Here is a 23072-nt window from a genome sequence, read left to right on the forward strand (position 1 = left end):
ATATAATATAACATAAAGACAATGGACAATATATAAATAGAACAACAGGCAGAGAAACAAATAGAACAGGCAGTATCAAATTGGGAGACATCACAGATCCAAGACTTATATGATATTTTGAAGAAAAGCATTAAATAGCTCAAAACAAATTTATCAAATACTTTGTGAACAATATACTAGTTAGAAATAGCCTTAATATTCCCTTAATCTAAACTATTAATAACAGAGCACTCTAGGGTTAAAAAGACTCAGAAGATATGTGTTGCCTACTAATCACAAAGAAAGTTAGGAAAGATAGATATTTTTCATAAAACTAGGCTTAGTTTAATTCACAACATTTAATTTATGACTTTACTGTATTTTCCCACTGATACGTGAGAGAGGTAAGTGGAGGAAAGAAGAGAGAGAGAGAGAGAGAGAGAGAAGCAGCAACTTGTTGTTTCACTCAGTTGTGTACTCATTGATTACTTCTCGCAGGTGTCCTGACCGGGGTTGAACCTGCAACTTCTAGCACACTAGCTCAACATTTCACCCACTGAGCCACCCAGCCAGGGTCTAAGACATTATTTTAAAATATGCTACTGTGTAATCAATTGTTTAGAAAGCTTACTAGACATTCATTCTAACAGTCAATCACTGAAATAACATTGTCCTCTAGGAAAACTTTTATTTGGTATCTACTAAAATAGAACAGCTACGTAAACTGTTCACCATTTAAATGAACATAAGTACTTTACACAGAGTAGCATTCTAAAACCAGTTAATTCTTAACATTAGCCAGCACACAGTTCAAAATATTTTTCTGTAATTTACCATTTACTAGATTAGTATTAATTTATGCTCTGAATTTATATTACCTTAAGAAGTATTCCACTAAGTAAATAATGTTATAGCTTCTCTCATACTTTTACACAACAAATGTAGTGTTTTATTTCTTTGGTGTATATATTTCTAATAATAATAATGGAATTTCCAAAACACATGACCCAATTTTCCCAGTGGTACCTGAACAATGAGGTTGTGATCCACTCCAATGGCCATTTAATTGGCAAGTTCTTGATGAATGGCCTAGAAGGGTCCGCTTTCCTGTGCAGGAATAGTGAACCGTGGACCCAAATGTATACTTCTCACCAGACAGGACTACATTAGGAGGAACGCCAGGGTGTCCACAGTCAATCACTACAATACATAATTATTGAATATAAAATTTTTTTATATCTCCTATCGAACAGCCTGCACCAACTTTTTACAGAATAAATCAAAAGTAAATTATCTGTTCCAATATAGACAACATCCAGAAATCAAACACCTATGTGAAGCCTGTTTAAAAAATAAACAAAAGTTGCAGTTATAGGTGCATTGTGTTAACCTACTCACCCTAAGGGTAAGTTTAACAGTAACACTGTAAGTAAGCATAAATGACTAAGTTAGCATGCATGGGGGTGGTGAGCATGTGTTCATTCATATGTAAATGAGTTCAAAGTACACATGTGCCTAGACAAGAATGTGCAAGTTAAGGAGAAGAATAATGTGGATGGACCAAATGAGGACAGAGGATGTGAACAGGATTCAAAATGAGCCCATGCAGAAATTAAAAGGGAAGAACTTTGAGAGTGAAAGACAAACAGTAAAGAGAGATCTGTGACACACAATCTAATAGGTAGTTTAGAAAATTCTAATCCTAGTCATTGATAAATAAATTATGCTGTACAAAGAAAATACTCAGTTGCTTGTTAACCAAAACACTGCTGGGCATAGCAAAAGCAGATGTGAACATATGGTCAAGTTTTCTTTATAACCTGCACGTAGAGTGGGAACTTACTGCGTGTCTCCTTTTAAATGTAACTTGAAAAAATATTGAGCACAATAAGACTAGAGTTTTAAATAGTACACAAAAGGACATAAACTTACTAAATTCCTTAGGAACTTAGCACACTGCCAGGGAGAATTATATGAAATAAAGAGAGGCATAAACGTACGGGCACTATGAAAATCTGAAGCTTATGTTTACATGTTCTACAAAAGATTTTAACTTTAATGTAATAGCCACATAAAGCCAAGGAACTAAATTAGTCAACTATTAGACCAGTCAGTATACAATAAGAAAGTCAAACAGATTTTAAGCAAGAAATCAAAAACTGACTTAATTATTTGCATAGAATCTAAAATTTAAGACATTGCATAAAATTGGTTTTTATCAGTGCAGAATGATGTTACAATTTTTTTAAATACCACCCATGAACTTGAAGAAAGTACCACTGAATAAAACATGATCATAAAATAATTTTATAATTGAAAAATTAAACATAACCAAAAAATTACATAATGATTTCATGACACATTAGTTCTTCAACCTATAAAGTTTTTTTCCTATCATGCCCAGATTCACCATCTCTTTGAGAAATGTAGCAATTGTTTCAATTGACTGAATTCCTAGTATTCATGTTCACATCTTCATGTCTTCACATAATTTTTATTTACTTTGGTTAACCTAATCCTTTTTTTTTTTTTTTTTTTTTTTGTATTTTTCCGAAGCTGGAAACGGGAAGGCAGTCAGACAGACTCCCGCATGCGCCCCGACCGGGATCCACCCGGCATGCCCACCAGGGGGCAATGCTCTCTGCCCATCTGGGGTGTCGCTCTGCCGCAATCAGAGCCATTCTAGCGCCTGAGGCAGAGGCCACAGAGCCAACCTCAGCGCCCGGGCAAACTTTGCTCCAGTGGAGCCTTGGCTGTGGGAGGCGAAAAGAGAGAGAGGAAGGAGAGAGGGAGGGGTGGAGAAGCAGATGGACTCTCCTCCTGTGTGCCCTGGCAGGGAATCGAACCCGGGACTCCTGCACGCCAGGCTGATGCTCTACCACTGAGCCAATTGGCCAGGGCTAGTTAACTTAATTCTTATTATGCATGTCAATTATATGTGTACGTACTATAATTTATCTCATTTATATTTTACACATAATTATTTATATCCAACATAACATTTAACAAAATACACTCACTAAATGTTCACTGACTTGAAATATGATATATATTAACACTTACTGCATTTATATGTGTATGTGTCTGATATGATAAATATTTATCATCGATAAGTTTTAAGTAACACTTTTGTTTAAATAAAGTATTCTAAAGCTCTGGTGACTGTTTACAATAAGACTAATATTGCCTTAAATAAAATTTAAAATAGTACTACAAAAGATAATCAAAATGTAGTCATCCTTCTAAGATAGTCATATGGTCTGTTTTACATATTCTATCTGCTCTATCAAAGTTCAACCTCAAAGCATGATAAAGAAATATTCAGGCCCTGGCCGGTTGGCTCAGCGGTAGAGCGTTGGCCTGGCGCGCGGGGGACCCGGGTTCGATTCCCGGCCAGGGCACATAGGAGAAGCGCCCATTTGCTTCTCCACCCCCCCTTCCTTCCTCTCTGTCTCTCTCTTCCCCTCCCGCAGCCAAGGCTCCATTGGAGCAAAGATGGCCCGGGCGCTGGGGATGGCTCCTTGACCTCTGCCCCAGGCGCTAGAGTGGCTCTGGTTGCGGCAGAGCGACGCCCCGGAGGGGCAGAGCATCGCCCCCTGGTGGGCAGAGCGTTGCCCCTGGTGGGCGTGCCGGGTGGATCCCGGTCGGGCGCATGCGGGAGTCTGTCTGACTGTCTCTCCCCGTTTCCAGCTTCAGAAAAATACAAAAAAAAAAAGAAAAAAGAAATATTCAGCATATTGCTTTAATAAGAATGACATCTGGGCATTGCATTGGCAGAATATAGGAAAGTGTGGTTTCAAAACAATAAAACAATAAAATCAAAAATCAAAATAAAATAATAATTAAAAAAAATCCTTCTGAAGTGTAACTCCAGCTATTTTACAAGACAATAAACAACCATGTGACTTACATGGCATTTTCTCAAGGAAGAATTCACATTATCTACTTACTGATACATTCTGGTAAAGGTTTGTCCCACTGTCCATTTGGTTGACATATCAGAACTGAAGATCCAAATAAAAAATATCCAGGGTTGCAGTCATAAAATACAACAGTACCATAGGTGAAATTTCCATGTTCTATTTTACTTTCTCTTTTGGAATTGGCTGGGATTCCCGGATCAGAACAGTTCACCACTAAACAAATGACAAATTTTGAAAGGTATGTTTAAAATACATATATCTACATAGATTTCCACATAATAAAATTAGAAATTTCATTTCAAAGGCAAGTTAAAGAATCCAAAAATAAAATTAATACATTGACTATCAAACATAAAGTAAAATCTGTGTGGTTGAAAATATAGGAAAAAAAATAAACTTTTTGAAAAAATTTTTGAATAGTATCTCCTTAAACATTATGCTGAGTACAGATTTTAAAAATGACGCCTTAAAAACTATAGTTAAACCATAAAAAATGTGAAGATTATAATGATTTGGTTGTATTTTGTCAGACAATTTGAAGTATACCATACTTTGCAAAATGGAAAAACAGCAACAAATTCTCTTAATCTTCTTCTATGCAGAAAACAATAAATAAACGTCAATGCAGGTGGCATGGTACTTCAGGCCACAAACATATTTTCCAAAAATATGAAGAAAATAAATATCAAAGGTAAGTTCTATTAATTATGAAGCAAATCAGAGGTAAAACAATCTTAATGACTTTTTTATATGCAGTCATAAAATAAGTACAAGATAATAGAGCAGTTAAAAAAATCTGCCAGTTTTAAATTAAAAAAATAAGAATTTATCACAAAGCAAAACATTGCTAATAGGATGACATCAACATTATATCTTTATGTTTGATTAGCCAAGAACTTTCCACTGTTCTGCCCAAGCTGTTTCAAATGCAATCATCTCTGTTTACACAGGTGCACTATTACCATTGCTCTAAACTTGAAGATAGTAAGATTTTTACCTTTGCACACTGGAGGAGGATGGCTCCACTGTCTATTGGCCTGGCACTGTGCCTTCGTTGGCCCTTGCATAAGATATCCAATATTGCAAGAGAAGGTTACCACATCGTTAAAGTTGAATCCATTTCCACTTGTTCTTCCATAAATTGGACTACCAGGGTGACCACAGCTGACAGCTAAGAGCAGTAAGTGGAGCAGGGGAAGCACAAAACAAGATCTGGTTATGAGTAATCACGTGGCAGTTATCCTTAATAATTCAAACAATATAAAAAGAGAATTGTAAAAATATATCTAAAGTATTTTTACTAAAGCAAAAGTTCAATTTAGGAGGCTGAAATAATTTAATATAATAGGAATGATATACTAATAAGTAGACAATTATTTACAATTGTGATAATTTTATTCAAGTGGTATACAGAATATATACTTTAAACAGATGTTTAAAGTTTCGTGGTACCTTTTAATTTTATTTTGTTTCTGATACTCAAAAATCTGGGAATGACTGAAGTTGATGTCACTGGTTAGCAGCAGAAGGAATAAAACTGAACCAATTTTCCATTTCCAGGTACAAGCTGAAAGATGCTTGAATGTGGTTTTTTGTATTTAACTTTGAAATTATTTATTTTAATATTAATACAGTCAAGTTTTTAAAATAATAGATTACTAAGCAAAGGTGTATTTTAAGAACAATTTAATGTGACTATACAAAATGGACAAGAAAAAATTATGCTGAATTAGAACCCTTACTGGTTTATTTTCTTCAAAAATGATATTGGATAATTTAACACTTTTGTTTGTAAATAATAGTATCAATTAGGTATAGAATTTAAATCCTTCCAGGGTTACAGTTCTGTTCCAGACTTTATGTAGTGCCGGCTTCTCCCAAACACCGCATTTCCATGAACTGTTTCTTCACACCATCTCCCTCCATTAATCAGAGCAACTCCAGTAATGTCCTTCATAATTGGGCGCAGTGAAAGACCACAGTCACTTTTATACTTTCGAAATGACCCAAGAGCAATTATTCTTCAGCTGATTGTTAATGTCATCCTACTCATTTGGAAATTTAACTGCATCTTATTCTTGCTAAAATTATCAATAAAGAAACCAGTTTTACCCCAAGGGCCAATTTTCATTTATAGTCTCAATTATTCAACAAGAAAAACAGTGGTATTGGTTAGCTCTGCTTGAATATAAATGAAGAGGGAAAATCTAGGAAAGGCCTAAGCATAACACTGTAGTCATTAAGTCATCAGATATTCAGTGTGTGTGTGTGTGTGTGTGTGTGTGTGTGTGTGTGCATGTATGCACACGTGAGTGCAAATGCACACATACCTCTTAGACAAGAAATTTGCATTGTTAACTATATGCTATATTGTCATATTTGGTCTTAACACACAAAGTATTTTTCATAAAAATTAGAATTCTAATACATTTCTGTTGATTTGCTAAAAATTAATAATGAAATTTATGCATATGGATATAATTAGTTACAGAATAAATTAAATATTTTCTGTGAAGCCACACTAAAAGTCCCCTGCATAATTTATTTGAAGCCTTCAAAATCTCTGTTGTATGATCCTATGATGTTATAATTACAACATATTTGCAGTTTTTATTCTCATAGTCTAACATCAGTTTGTTTTTTATCATGGAGATAAGACATTCAGCTATCTTTGTTCCTTTTTATTGAATTTATTGAGGTGACACTGGTTAACAACACTTTATAGCTTTCAGTTGCACAATTCTACAACACATATTTGTACACTATCTATATCATGCGTTCACCACCCCAGGTCAAGTCTGTCGGCCACAATGTATCCCCTATCCTCCTCTATCTCCCTCAACTCCCCGCCCCCACCCGGCAATCACCACACTGTTGTCTACATCCATGAGCTTTTCTCTCTTTTTGCCCTTTATTGCTAACATCAGTTTTAATGTAAATATAAGTACTTGGGAATGGAAACAATGAAGAGAAAAAAATTAAAAATACACTGATAATTGACTTTCAGGCCCAAAATAAGATAGGTTACGATGTGACACACCATGTTCTGCTGGAGATTCAGTGGAGGAAGAAAAGTAAAAGAATTTTCAATATTCAACTCTATTCTGATTTTGGTGAACAGCCATAATAAATGCACAACGGGCATATCTATATCATGCATGTGGCAACCACAAAGCACAGCAGGTACATTTAAAGAATAATGATAAGAATTTATAACTTTAAAATCAATTTTTCTCTGCATGTGTAAAACTTAAAATATCCAATAGATATTTGTTGAATAAGTGAATTAGTATAGTAAAACACTTCCAAAATTACATATGGATATACAATTTTCTGTGAGTTTTATAATACCAGAGTGCTTGAAAACACACTTAGATAAATTTTAAATATTTTATAATCTATTATGACAAAATATTATAATTACAGTAGCTGCATATATGTAATCTTGATGTATTTAAGAATAGCATAGATTTTGAAGAACAAAGGGGCCATAATGATAACACTTTTAACCATTCACTTTATATATAAGGGAATTAGGGCCTCTAGAGATTAAATGACTTGAATTAACTCATGTAATTATCAGTGGAACTGAAATGAAAACAATAGTTTTCCATGTCATGTCAGATGACTGCCTCCCCACACTAATTTTTCTCCATAAGAATCTGATTTTTATGTGACAGCTATAGCATCATAATTACAGTAAAAAGAATGTGTCCAAAGTATTTTCTACTATAAAAAGTTACACAGTATTACATCACAACAATATTGAAGCTATTATACAGTGGTCTCAAGAAATTAAAATTTTTATAACGAAAATTTGTCATGAATGTGCCTTGATAGGAATATACATTTATACATACTATACATTTATATTTAAATACCAGAATAGCTGAATTTAATTTGTCTGTATGATAATCATGAATAACAGACATTTTATTAATTTCTTGCACTTTTATAGTAGAAGGTTTTAAATAATTCTGAATACACCTCATTTCAAGGATTAGGGCCTAGCAGTATAAAAAAATGAATTGTGAGATTTAGATTATGTCTTTGGTTTAAATATAAATGTATATATATTTACATATTACATACACTTGTATGTATGTTGTATACTTATATATCTTACCTAAGAAAAAAATTACTGGTAAACGAATGAGAACAGAGGTCTCTAATTACTTCTACCATGCTTACTTACGCACACAGGATGGGAGCTGACCAGACCAGTTGTGATCTTGTTGACATATTCTCACTGAAGAACCAATCAATCGAAAACCAGGATTACATTGGTAGACAACTGTGTCTCTGTAGCCATAATTTTCTCCAATGACTTGACCATTTACAATAAGTTCTGGAACTCCACAGTGACCCGCTGAAATGGATCAGAAGTAATATTTTTAATATTGTGATCAACACTGTATTTGTGCATCTATACACATATGCAACATTATTAAACTTCTAACATTTACTTAGAAACATGCCACAAATAATGGATATATGCTTATATAACATAAGATACCATATTTCCCCATGTACAAGACGCATCTTTTTTTGAAAAATTTGGGGTCTAAAAATTGAGTGTCTTAAACAGTGGTTATAGGTTTTTTTTACTTGCATTTCCTGCTTTTTCATGCTTGTTTTTGCACTCATTGTTGAAGACAGCAATTCATCATAATATACAGATAAGGACAAGTTAATGGATGGGAGTTTTGACAGTGATAAGTTGAATGACTTTTATGATGAATAAAACTTGATTGAATTCAATAACTTTATGAAATACATTTTTTTTTCAAATTTTGGGCCACCAAATTAAGGTGCGTCTTATACATGCAGGAGTCTTATACATGGGGAAATATGTGTGCTTGCTAAAAATGCCAAGTATTAGGGAATTAAAAAGAAAAACACATACTTCTAATAACATTGGGGTCTAGAAAAAATTAGAATTTCAATCTGGATAAAAATTAAAATGTAATATCAAAAGTTGACAAATACAGATAAACTAGTGCTTAGTGGGAAAATTTAAACATTAAGTGATTTTATTAGAAAGGGAGATATGTAGATTCCACTTTAAGAAGAGGAAAAAGAGCCCTGGCCGGTTGGCTCAGCGGTAGAGCGTCGGCCTAGCGTGCTGAGGACCCGGGTTCGATTCCCGGCCAGGGCACATAGGAGAAGCGCCCATTTGCTTCTCCACCCTTCCGCCGCGCCTTCCTCTCTGTCTCTCTCTTCCCCTCCTGCAGCCAAGGCTCCATTGGAGCAAAGATGGCCTGGGTGCTGGGGATGGCTCTGTGGCCTCTGCCCCAGGCGCTAGAGTGGCTCTGGTCGCAATATGGCGACGCCCAGGATGGGCAGAGCATCGCCCCCTGGTGGGCGTGCCGGGTGGATCCCGGTCGGGCGCATGCGGGAGTCTGTCTGACTGTCTCTCCCTGTTTCCAGCTTCAGAAAAATGCAAAAAAAAAAAAAAAAAAAGAAGAGGAGAAAGGGCCCTGGCCGGTTGGCTCAGCAGTAGAACATCAGCCTGGTGTGTGGAAGTCCTGGGTTTGATTCCTGGTCAGGGCACATAGGAGAAATGACCATCCACTTCTCCTCCCTTTCTCCTCCTTTCTCTCTAACTCTCTCTCTCTCTCCCACTCCCACTGCCATGGCTCAAACTGTTCCAGCAAGTTGGCCTCAGGTGATGAGGATGGCTCCATGGCCTCACCTCAGGTGATAAAATAGCTCAGTTGCTGAGCAACAGAGCAACAGCCCCAAATGGACAGAGCATCACCTGGCAGGGGGTTTGCTGAGTGGATCCCAGTCGGGGCACATGCAGGAGTCTGTCTTTCTTTCTCCCTGCCTCTTCATTAATTTAAAAAAAAAAAGAAGAGGAAAAAGAGTAGTAAAATAAATAAAATAAAATAAAATAAAACCAAAGTAAGAAGATGTTAGATTAAAGGTAGTTTAAGCAATCAAGAAAATTAAGAACAGGAAAACTGTGAAGAATATCATCTAAACTAAAAATGTTTTCCTTAAAAACAGTAACAAAGTTTTAAAACTTCCAGCTAAATTTATCAACACAAATTAAGAGAACAAAATTACTAGTAACAGGAATGAATGAAGTGATATCACTAGAGGCTTATAGAAAATAAAACCATAAGTGAACAAAAAGAAAGGCTTTACAGCAATACATTTAAAAGTTCAGAAGACCAATTCTTTGAAAATGACATCATATCATAATGAATACAAAATAAAATACAAAATTTGAGTAGTACTTTATCTATTAAAATAATGTTTATTCTTAAAACGCTTTCCATAAAAAAACACTATGGGTCAGACATTCTCACTGGTAAGGTCAATCATTTAAGTTAAAAAAGAAAAAAAACGGCCATGGCCAGTTTGCTCAGTGGATAGAGCATCAGCCCAGTGTATGAATGTCCAGGCTCGAGTCCTGGTCAGGGTACAGAGGAGAAGAGACCATTTGCTTCTTTATCCTTTCCTCTTTCCCTTCTCTCACCCCCATCTCCCAGCTAGTGGCTTGATTGGTGCAAGCTTCAACCTCAGGCACTAAAAATAGCTCAGTTGATTTGAGCATGGGCCCCAGATGGGGTTTGCCAGGTAGATCCTGGTCTGGGTGTATGCAGGAGTCTCTCTCTATCTCCCTTCCTCTCACTTAAAAAAAAATCTTACACACACTCTTTAAGAAAGTAGAGAAGAAAGAATCACTTCCTAATTGTTTTATGAGGTATGGCCACAATAGTAATCTTAGAAAAGACACATAAAAAACAAAAAACAAACCATGTTCTTTATGAACATAAACACAAAACCACTTAACAAAATTTCAGAAAATCAGTCTAGAAACATATAAATAATAATACAACATATTTGGGGTTTATTCAGAAATGAACAATTGGTTTAAGGTGGAAAATTAACCACTATAATTTATCATATTGAGAGTAAAGGAGAAAATAATATATGATTATCTCAATAGAGAAATAAAAAGCATCTGACAAAACTCAATACCCATACATGATGAGAACTAACAACTAATTAGGTATATTAGAAAACTTTTGGGTGATGAGAAAACAGAGATATCTTTTGTTATGTTAATTAGGCAACTTTTGGATCTCAACTAAGGGTAGTGGCTGGTTGCCAGTGTAGTTAGCTATGTGATTAGACAGTTTAAAATTTTAGTCCCACACACCTGACTTCAGAAAGTGAAGAGTGGCTACTGAGTGAATTTATCACACATGGCAAATGGTTAAATCAACCAAGCCTTTGTAATGAATCTTCCATAAAAAACAAAAGATGGTTCATAGAGCTTCCTTCTTGGGTCAGTGAACAGTGGGGATTCAGGCAGAGGGGTGAGTTCAGAGAGCCAGGAAGCTCCGAGTCCTTCTCACATATCTTGTACTATGCATCTCATCATCTGGCTGGCTGTTCTGCGTTATATTCTTTTACAACAAACTGGTGAACTAATAAGTAAAATGTTTCTCTGTGTTCTGTGAGCCTCTCTAGCAAATTAAAAACCTCAAAACAAAGTCTTTGGAAACCCCTTCTCTTGCCAGTCTTCTAGAATCATAGGTAACAACCTGGGTTTGTGACTGGCATCTAAAGCAGGCTGTGAAACAGTCCTGTAGTGCAATCTGATGCTCTCTCCAGGGAGACAGTGTCAGAACTGAGTTGAATTGGTACAAACCCAGCTAGTATCTAACAGGCATCCCCAAACCATGGCCCGCAGGCTGCATGCGGCCCCCTGAGGCCATTTATCTGGCCCCGCTGCACTTCCGGAAGGGGCACTTCTTTCATTGGTGGTCAGTGAGAGGAGCATTATATGTGGTGGCCCGTCAACAGTCTGAGGGACAGTGAACTGGCCCCCTATGTAAAAAGTTTGGGGACCCCTGAAGAGCATAGCTTGTTGTTGGAAATAAAGTCTCAGAATACCAAAAGACATCTAAGAAAAATCTCCAGCTAACACTATATTTATGGATGAAATGTTGAATTCTTTACTCAAGATACGGGATAAAATACAAGGCTATCTGTATTAACCATCTCTATTTAACATGGGTTGGTTGGTCCTAACCATTTCAATACATTAATACAACAAAAGAAAGAATAAACATAATTTGGGAAAGAAAAAAATAAAACTATTCTACGCTCATATGATATATATGTAGCAAATGCTCAGATGATACATATGTAGTAAATCCTATTTTAAGAAATCCTAAAATTAATAAGTAAATTTGGCAAAGTTGCAGGATACTAGATAAATACTTTATTTTACTTTGTTTCAAAGATTTCATTTACTGATTTTAGAGAGAGGAGAGAGAAAAATAGAGATGCGGGGTGGGGGGGAGGGCAGGAAGCATCAACTCATAGGAGTTGCTTCTCATGTGTGCCTGGACCGGTTTTGAACTGGTGACCTCAGAATTCCAGGTTAATGCTTTATCCGCGGAGCCAGCACAGGCCAGGCAATATTTAAAATAATACTGTTTTTATAATCTAACGTCATATATTTGGGAAATATAATTAAAAATGAACCATTTTATTTATAATGTAAGTACACTGAACATTCTAAGGAATAAAAATAGCCACAGACATACATGATCTCTATGCTAAAAATACAAAATACTGCTATTGCAAATAGAAAATAATTTAAAAATACCTTAAGAAATAAAGAAATATACTAAACATACTATGTTCATGAATTGGAAACTTTACCATGTGTAGATGCTAATTTCCACAAATGATCTATAGATTCATTGCAATCCTGATCATAACTTACAAGGCACTTATAAAAATAAAAATTAATAAATTAATTCTAAAAGTTTTATGAAACTACAGAGGCCCCAGAGTGTCCAAAGTTGTCTTGAAAATCAAGAACAAATATGGAGAACTGACATACAAATTTCAAAACATAAGATATGTTTTATAAATAGTGCCAAAAATCCTGGGGTGGAGTACCTCAATCTTACTTTGGTATACTCACAACAACAACTTAAAAATAAGTCATAAATATAAAAGTGAGACCAAAACTATAAAATTTCTAGAGGAAAACATAAGAGAAAATCTTTGTAACTAATGGTTACACAAAGGTTTTCTAAACAAGATACAGAAAGCATTAACCAGAAAGCAAATAAAAAGATATGATAAACTATCAAAATTTAAAACTTCTGCAAATTAAAAGACACCATTATGGAATGGATGCACAGGTCACAGGATATAAGTTTATATTCAGAAAACACATAATTATGAAGACAGTACAACGAGAAATATACAGAGAACTCCTACAGTTCATAGTAAAAGGCAATTCATTGCAAAAACATACTTTACCACATAACAAAGAAAAATTTACAAGTGGTCAATAAGCCCAAGAAATAGTACTACATCAGTAGTTGTCAACATATGCAAATAAAAATCTTGTTACACACCTTTATGAACCCAACAGAATGAAATTTAAAAACTGAGCCCTGGCCGGTTGGCTCAGTGGTAGAGTGTCGGCCTGGTGTGCAGGAGTCCCGGGTTTGATTCCCGGCCAAGGCACACAGGAGAAGTGCCCATCTGCTTCTCCACCCCTCCCCCTCTCCTTCCTCTCTGTCTCTCTCTTCCCCTCCCACAGCCAAGGCTCCACTGGAGCAAAGTTGGCCCGGGCGCTGGGGATGGCTCTATGGCCTCTGCCTCAGGAGCTAGAATGGCTCTGGATGCAACAGAGCAACGCCTCAGATGGGCAGAGCATTGCCCCCTGGTGGGCATGCCGGGTTGATCCCGGTCGGGCGCATGCGGGAGTCTGACTGCCTCCCAGTTTCCAACTTCAGAAAAATACAAAAAACAAACAAACAAACAAAAAACTGACTATACCACATGCTGGAGAAATTGTGAGACCACCAGAACTCCACCTGAAATTTTACCTTGATTATCCAAGAGAAATTAATGCATAAACCCACAATAAAAGTTCTACTTGAATATTCATAGCAGCTTTATTCATAATAGCCCTAAACTGGACAGAGCCCAGATGTCCATTAACAGGGGAATGGCTAAGTGTGGCTTATTCATACCATAGAATTTTCCTCAGTGATAAAATAAAATAAGCTACTGATACACACATCAACATAGATTAAGGAGAATGAAAGAAGTCTTACACAAGAGTACATGATTTAGGATTCCATTCAAATGGATTTCTAGAAGAGGGAGACCTAACACACATGGAAAGAATGAAAACAGTTATTGTTGCAGGGTCGGGGAGAAGGAGAGGTATTGATTGGCTGTGAAGGGCTATGAGGAACCTTTCTGAGCTTATGATGATGCTCTATCACTATACTGTGGTTTGAATAACATTTGTCAAAATCATCTAAAAGGTATTTATGATATGTGTATTTCATTGTATATACAAATTGTCACAGTAGAGAAGAAAAAAATGGTAAGAAAATATTAAACCCTAGCTAATACTATGTATGCTGAAATGTTTAGCAATGAAGTGTTCAAATTCTTCAATTTTCTTCAAAATGCATCAAAAAATAAAATGAATTGATGGATTGATAGAGGCTTGAAAGGATGACAGATGGCTAATAAACAGATATAACAAAATGCTAACCGCAGAATCCAGGGGCTGGGAATATGGGCGTACAAAGCTGAGTTTTCAATGGAAAAATTCATAATAAGATTCTGAGGGGTTGGAAATATATGCATTATATTTAGAGAAACATTTATAAGCACATTCTAGTGACCATTTCAAGCCAATAGTATCTGGGCTATAAGAACAAGTTGTTTTCAAATATGAGAAGAATGACTGGACTACATGACTCCGTAAGATCACTTTAAATGTAAGATGTTAGGATATGCTTGTTCGGCAACTGCACTTTCCTCCTACCGACATCCTTTTAAATTCATATCTGATGTTGACACTGTGTCCTCTGCAATAGATGAGGATGTTGTCTTCACAGACTGAGAGGCAATGTTTTCTCATAAATACTCTTTTTATGCCCTGTCTCTTCAGAGAACAGGATCGGGATTCTAAAGAGATGAATAAAACCACCCACTATATACAATATTCGATAAAAAAATATACAGTAAAACTTCATAAGGTCATACAGCCATAAAATGTATTTTATTTTAGTTTGCATATACATTTTCAAATTTATAAGTAAACTAAGTAATCTCTAAATGAAATTAGCATAACTAAAATCAGTTTAGGAGTTACTAGGAAACATTTTTATTTGATTATTTAGCCCTATCTTAATATATACAGATTTAATTGATTTTCTGTTTTCTTTTTATCTCCTGTTTCTTGTGTCTTATAGCACATTTAAATGTATGTGCTCTTATGAAGAAAGCATTGTTACTGTGATTCCAAAAATGCTTGAGAAGGGACATAAAGAAAATTTACCAAAACCTCTATCTAACCAAACCTTTTCAGTTTCAAATTGTCAGTGTATTACCATAAAATTTTCAAGCTTATGGGTAAAACAATATGCATTTAAATTGCTAAAGTATAGACTTTTCTGTCATGCATAATATTTTTAAACAGTAAGAAAAAATGTAGATTTAGCAACACCTTGTTCATAATAATCAGCAATCTTAAATTGGTAAACAAAAAAAATTGTGTCTGTTTCCAACAGACAAGTGAACAATTAGAATAACTTTTATTATACCTAATTCAATACTGGCTGCTATATCTTGATATCATTTTAGAGAAAAATAAGGCATAAATCATACCTTCTCTTAATATTAAAATTATTGAAAAAAGAGATAAGGCATAATCATAATATCATTTGAATAATAAAAGAAGAGTTGTCAAAAAAATAACTAGTTCAGTTTTTTTTAACTGCATAGTTTTTTATAATAAATTCTAACTACCCTTAGGGAAAAAAATTCTATTTGCCCCAAAATCAGGTTAAAAAAATATTTAAAAAGTTTTAACAAAAGGTAATATTACATATGTTGAAATTGTGAAATAAAAAGGGAGAGAGATATTTAAATGTCAAAGTTGTTTTGCTTCTTTGGTCATTACCTTAAGCAAATTGATGAGAGGAGAACTGACTATGGATTACAATGAATTCCTTACTGCTGAGTATGCAGGCATATAATTTTCAGCAATTAGTTTTCACCTTTTTATTTTCAACATGCCTGGAAGACAATGTGTCTCTTTTTTTTTTTTTTTTAATAATTTTATTTTTTTAATGGGGCAACATCAATAAGTCAGGATACATATATTCAAAGATAACATGTCCAGGTTATCTTGTCGTTCAATTATGTTGCATACCCATCACCCAAAGTCAGATTGTCCTCTGTCACCTTCTATCTAGTTTTCTTTGTGCCCCTCCCCCTCCCCCTTTCCCTCTCCCTCTCCCTCCTCCCCCCGTAACCACCACACTCTTATCAATGTCTCTTAGTCTCACTTTTATGTCCCACCTACATATGGAATAATGCAGTTCCTGTTTTTTTCTGATTTACTTATTTCTCTTCTTAATGACATAAGAGTCTCATTTTCTATACTAGTTGATGAACTTTCAGTTATCTGCTTAATAGATTTTCTACCATGAGACATTTGTAAAGTTAAATATTTTCTGTTTTTTTAGAATCATTAATGAGTGATTAAAAGTTGTTACCTCATACTATGAAAAAAAGGCTGCATTCTTTTCGTTCTTTTTTTTTTTTAAGAAATGTTTATTGTATTGATTTTAGAGAGGGAGAGAGAAGAAGGGAGAAAGAAGGGAGACAGGGAAAGAGAGACAGAAACAGCAATCAGCTCTTATATGTGCCCTAACCAGGGATAGAACCAGGCACCTCTGTGCTTCAGGATGATGATGCTCTAACCAACCAGCCTATCGGGCCAGGGCTGCATCTGCCCAAAAGGGAAAAAAAAGTTTGGTTAAAATGATTTAAAGAGCTGTACCTAGACATCTGGTTTCAGATCCACTCCAAAGCCCCGAGGAGAGGCATTCTCTCACAGCAGAGCCCACGAGAATGAATCCTGAATTGCAGGTAAAGATGGCTGTCGAGCCATAAGAAGTTTGAGTTCCAATCTTATTTCCATTTGGTGGTGTAGGTAGTTCTCCACAGGAAATAACTTAAAAACAATAAGAAAGTTAAAACTCTTAAGTACATAGTCAATATACACTTGTAACAAAACCATGCTTTTAACATGTTGTATTCCCTAGGATTTGACATATTTATATTAAAAATTGACCTCTGTAAACCATGTTTGAGTGATTGTGAAAATGTAGATAAAATAGATGACGTAATTTAAAATTTATCCCCTTAATTCCCTATAAAATCTTCGAAGTTACAGTGACATATGATGAAGCTATTTTATTTACGTAAATCTTCTGCTTAGCCAAACTGGTCACTGAGCAAGGTTTGGTGTGTGAGTGGGATAGGGGGAGAAATCACAAGATTAAAGGGAAGATAATATATTAGTTCAAAATCTTTATCTTACTTATCAAGTGACATTGGGCAATCCCTTTGATTTATTTGAGCTAAAGTTTCTTCATCTAATGCTAAGATAGTCATTATAATTAATTTTATAATTTTTGTTGAGGCCCCTGCAGTTGATAAATAATACTTTATATGAAATATTTGGTTCTCATGAGAACCATTAGATCAGGGGTCTCAAACTCAACTCAGCATGTGGGCCGCAGAGCAAGATCACAGCCATTCGGCGGGCCGCACTAGGTCTACAAAAGGCAACAGTTAAAAAACACTTTTCTCACTGCAGTTGAAAACAAAAAAAAATCAGTACAACAAGCACAATCGTACATGCAGTTTACTCAGTGTCACAAAACGACCAGAAACTGTAGTTCGCATCACAACTGCTGTTAACTAAGCTAATATCTAGCTAGGATGCTAGAGAAATGAAAAATACAAGTAGGCCCCTAGGCTTACTTAATTTTATCCAAAATATTTTGAACTTCATGGATTAGTTTGTGGGCCGCACAAAATTGTTCGGCGGGCCGCATGTGGCCCGCGGGCTGCGAGTTTGAGACCCCTGCATTAGATATAATTATATTTCATGTTTTGTTTGTAGGTTTTAAAATGGAAAAGGAGAGGTTAACTGACTTGCTAGATCATTCAGAATCAAGCTTTTTGGACTCCTTCATATTTAAAAACTACAAATAAAATCAATAAAATCTTTTTCTAGAAAAAGAAATATAATATATTATGTTATTTGAGTCCTGATTTTGTATCATCAGACACTATTACTAGTGCTTTCACTTATGCAAATCTTAAAAAAAAAAAATACCTGTGAGGTAGATGCAGTTATTATCTGAATTGTATACACAAGGATGTGGGCACATAAAAATTAAGTAATAAGGTTACACAGCCTGTAAATAGCTGTATCAAAATTTAAACCCAGTGGTCTAAATCCAAATTCAATACTTAACCACCGGCCCATAATGCTTTATTCTGGCCCCAGCTGTGGCTTTCAGCTACAGACTTTCAAAGGCCATTAGATGAAATAGAAAATTTGCAAACTTAAATTAGTTGCATATAGGAGTTAAAATGTACTGATTATTTTGAACTAATCCCCAAATAATGCTTTGAGGTAGCTACATTATTTATTAATATTAATAATACTAATATAATTTTAATTTAAATGGTAAGTAAATGGAGAAACAGAAAAATTACTATTCTTTCTATTTTCTCTCAGTGAATTGCAATTGGTAGATTTTCTGTCATTTCCCATTCTTGGCTGTGTCCTGAAATCTGATCTTATTTATCAATTAAACCCTTCTACATAATAGAAGATTGAGCATAAAGGAACCAGGCAAACATTTGTTGTTGAATGTCTGATTAGTGTTTCTGTTGTAGATCATTTTTCTTACCTCTTTGACATATCCCTATGTCATGTGCCTTTTTGACAAAATTATATTGAAAAACAATAATTGTAGAAGCAGAGAAAGATCTTGGGAGAAAACCCTAAGAAATAGGGCAAAGATTTACAAATAAAGATGCCGCATTTTTAGAATATAAGCTATACTTTAGACATCTATTTTTGCTATTTTAATTTATCAACCTGACTATCTTATATAAAGGGTAACTCCAAAATCCTGTTTTCATAGAGACATAAGAAAGTAAATCACAAAATAGAATATTAGTACATAGAATAAAACCAGGTACTACTTACAAATATATAGTTGTCTGCTATATTAAACTTATTCATTAGACTTCTAGCTGATACTTTTTAATACATCATATCATTAAATCTTTATAAAAACAATCTGAATTAAAAAGAATAAATATCATATAACATAATAATTAGAAAATGAGGTTGTAGTCAGACTGCTTATGTTGAGCTCCATTTCTCTACCATTTATAGGCTCTGTGACTTGTGTAAAATAATAAATCTAGGGCACAGTTACCTTTTAGATAAAATGAATAAAATAATATAAACCAATTTATAGTATGTAATCTAAGGAATAAATAAAATAATACATGTAAAGAGCTGTTAAAGCAATTGCCTGGCAAACTATAAGTATGCAGTAAGCATTTTCTTGTGGTTGTAGTAAATGATAGACAAAGAATTCAAACAGATATTTCTGAATCCAAAGCCTGTGCTTTTCTTATAAGCAGCTACTAATAAAAAATAACTAAGAAAAATTTAAAATGTAATGAGAATAAACAATCTTTTAAATAACATTATGTAATTATTGCTCTAGTGTGTTTGGAAAAGTGATCAAGCAATCAATCACCAAAGATATCTTATGAAATAAAATTAGTAGAGTATATACATACTTTGGCAATATGGTCTTTCATTTCTCCAACTCCAGGTACCATTAGAAAGGCATTCAATAGAGGCAGGACCAAGTCCGTGATAACCAGGGTCACAACTGAAAACTACCTTAGTTTTGTATTCATAATGGGAACCATTCACAATTCGCCATCTTCCATGTTCCAAGGTAAAGGAATTGATGCTTGGACATGTAACAACTATACAAAAGCCAAGAATATCAATGTGAATAAGTCAGTCATGTTTATTCCACTGCTGAACTATATATCTCATGTCTATCCCATCCTTTACATGACCACTGCTTTAATTCATCCACTATTGTGTCATAGCATTTATTTTTTATCTCTTTTCCATGTAACCTTTTGCACTTCCCAACCTTAGATACTGCAGGAAGTTGAATTCGTCCTGTTATTTCACAGCTCAAAAATCTGTATAGCTTTATCAAGGTATAATTGACGGAATGTGTTAAAAGGGAACCATTGTACAAATTGTTGAGAATTTAACTGGAACAGCCATTATGGAACACATACATATAACCAGTATGAAAATGCCTCAAAAGATTAAAAACAGAACTACCACATGATTCAGCAATCCCCCTTCTAGTATATATCCAAAGGAAGTGAAATCAGGATCTCAAAGAGATATCTGCACTTTCCTGTTCATTGCAGATTAGTCATAATTGGCAAGATATGGAAAGAATCTATTCTCGTACTTCTTCAGAAGTTTTGGAAGGGCTATATTTTGAAAAAATTTGTATTATGAGAATGGACTTTTTATGCAAGAGTTGTGATGTAAACCTTGACTAATTCAAAACTTGCTCAACATAAGTAGAAGCATTGTTATACATCTATGTTAAGATTGCAATAATTTAACAACTCTCATTTTAAACAAAATAATAGATAAGTTAAATGTTCTAAATTAAAAAAATAATCATTATAATATAGAGAAAAGTTAAAGATCATATTTAAACCAACATTTTCTAATCCTTTTGCTACTAAATTTTATCAAAATTATATTTTATTACCATTATATAATATTCATTTACCTTTTAATGTATTAATGAAAGCAATGGGAAATATTCTTAATGTAAGTAACCTAACAAAAACTAACAAAGGTAAAAAGTTATGGATCATCTCAGCAGCTTCATTTATCCTTATAAAAATCAGGGCTGACTATACTGAAATATAATTTTGTTAATAAAAACAAAGAAATTTAAGTTGAAATGATGGGTTACTTTTTACAAAATAAATGCAACTTTGTTATGTAAGACAGTTCAATTATCTTTTCCTCTTAGACATCAGGTCTCATTTCAGGGTTTAGTTCTTGATATATCAAATGACTACTTAACTGCCATCCTGAGAACAGTATAGGCCCTAAGGAGAAGGAGGGCTCCAAACAGAACATTCTCATCCCTGTTGTAGTTATTTGCTTGCTATTCCCTCTCTTAATGGCTTCCTGGCCTTTGAAATGTAGCAAAAAGTTGACACTTGCAGGAATGTCAGGAAAAGCTTACATTGGGGAGGCACCTGACAATTAGGGGAGTTTAAATCACAACAGTTGTTTGTAAAAACCTAGCCACAGTATTTATTCTGGAAAGTTAAAGCCTGTAAACTCCTAAGAAACTTAGATCACCAATTTTAAGTATTTACTTTGTATTCTAAGAAAGCAGGGAGTTTTGTTTTTTTTCACAGATAATACCCAGAGGCAGATGGTTCCAGAGGTGCCAGGTCTCAGCTGTTCCTGGGAGACACTTGACCCCGGCTGCCTTGAAGATTTACCAAGGACACCAAGGAGGTCCACACTGATTAGGCCTGTGCTTCATCAGAAAAAAACTTGCAGAGGAGGTGTCTCTGCAGCTGAACCCCCACCTTCTACTCATCAAGTCAAGTGACCAAGGCCATAGACCAAGATATGCTAATCCACCCATAGCCCTTATATCTAATGCTCCCTTCTGTGGCTTGGGGTTGACACCCTTTGTTGGTCTCAGCCCGCCTGCACCCAGGCGCTTTTAAATTCAATTTTCCTTTTGGAACACACTAGCCTCATGTTTTTGGTTCAGCCCACTGTTTCTACCTTTCAGTTCTAAAATTTAAACAATACATAACATTTAAAATTATATAAGATGCTCCTAGAAACACAAGTGATGAACTTTCCTTAACACACATACCAACACAGCGAGGAGTCTTGTTATGATTGCTCCATGTTCCGTCTGATTGGCATACAGCAGTGGTAAGTTCCTTAGATGACAATCTATACCCATCATGACAGAAATAGGTAACTCGAGTTCCTACCAAGTAGTCTGTTGTAAGTATCCCTCCATTTGTTGGAGCCTTAGGAATCCCACAGGAAATTGCTAAAATGAATAGAAAAATGAAAAATCATAGAAACAGAAAAATAATTTATTAATGTCTCCCAAAGCATGGAAAACTCTTTGGGATTTTATTAACTCTTCTGAAGCAATTTCAGAAATACCTCATAAAAACGCTTTTCTGAAAACAATTTTTGAATAATTTATTTCTAACTCTAATTGAATATGTTTTTAAATTGGTGATTCCACATATTATTATTATTTATTGCTTGTTCCTTAATTAGTTTCTTATCAGCATGTGTATGGTTATCAGCATTCATATAGATTACATGAAATGCAAGTTAGGTAAATATAGAGTGTATCTAGTGGAAACCCATAACTGTATCACTACATAGCAAGTTTGGTCCATTCAATATGAGAGATAATTACTAAAGATTGTAAAAGGGGTGGTAACCAGTACTCGTCAGAACTTTGGCCAGGGATAAAACAAATAGATTTATTTTACCTGGAAGCTGGATATTGCTTTGTCTTATAGGACCAGCCAAACGCTATATGCTTGGACACCATCCATGGCATATCATGTGTATGAACATGTTTAATAAATACAGAGCTAGAACTTATTGTCTTAAAAACTAGTTTGTGTCTTCCTGCATTTCATTGATATGTCTTACAAGTCTTGGTTTTTATCTACAATAAATCTGACTTAGGTGAAAGTTAGCTTTATCATAGTGTGATAAAATTTTATATTTAAATAGTTTATTGAATATAAGATATTTTCACATCTTATTAACTCAAATGACTATAAAGGCATCTCCTAAAACCAACTGTTTTCTGTCTTTGCTCTACACAGAACATAATTCACAAGTACAAGTACACAATTTGTATCTCCAAAAAGAACAGAAACATAAGTATTCAAAGACTAATTTGGCAGCAATTCAGTGGTTTTCAACCACTAGTCTGTGGACAGACTGGTTGCAGTCCATGAACTGGTGGTTGAAAACCATCATATTCAGATACGTGTATTTACACATACCTCTACTGCAAGAAATTAGAATAGGAGTTTAGCCCCAGGTCCAGCTGAAGTTTTATAGTATTTGGAATATGCACTGTATATAAACTATATAAAGTAAAAAATGTCTGAATTTTGACATATCCAGTCTTATAG

General features: G+C 34.7%; 1 protein-coding gene across 3 annotated transcripts in view; it reads right to left on the minus strand.

Annotated features, from left to right (window-relative positions):
• Positions 1-23072, minus strand: part of CSMD3 (CUB and Sushi multiple domains 3) — a 1231016-nt gene that overhangs the window by 63175 nt on the left and 1144769 nt on the right. For 2 of the 3 annotated variants that reach the window (XM_066379371.1, XM_066379369.1), the window contains 7 exons: positions 21767-21952; positions 19605-19799; positions 16765-16938; positions 8098-8271; positions 4900-5073; positions 3930-4115; positions 1006-1179 (listed from right to left, as the gene is read on the minus strand). In XM_066379371.1, coding sequence (XP_066235468.1) covers positions 1006-1179; positions 3930-4115; positions 4900-5073; positions 8098-8271; positions 16765-16938; positions 19605-19799; positions 21767-21952 — 1263 coding nt within the window. The remainder of the gene's footprint in view (positions 1-1005; positions 1180-3929; positions 4116-4899; positions 5074-8097; positions 8272-16764; positions 16939-19604; positions 19800-21766; positions 21953-23072) is intronic. The other variant, XM_066379370.1, reaches the window with a different exon arrangement.

The sequence above is a fragment of the Saccopteryx leptura genome, chromosome 3 (genome assembly GCF_036850995.1).
Source record: "Saccopteryx leptura isolate mSacLep1 chromosome 3, mSacLep1_pri_phased_curated, whole genome shotgun sequence".
Classification (NCBI taxonomy): Eukaryota; Metazoa; Chordata; class Mammalia; order Chiroptera; family Emballonuridae; genus Saccopteryx; species Saccopteryx leptura.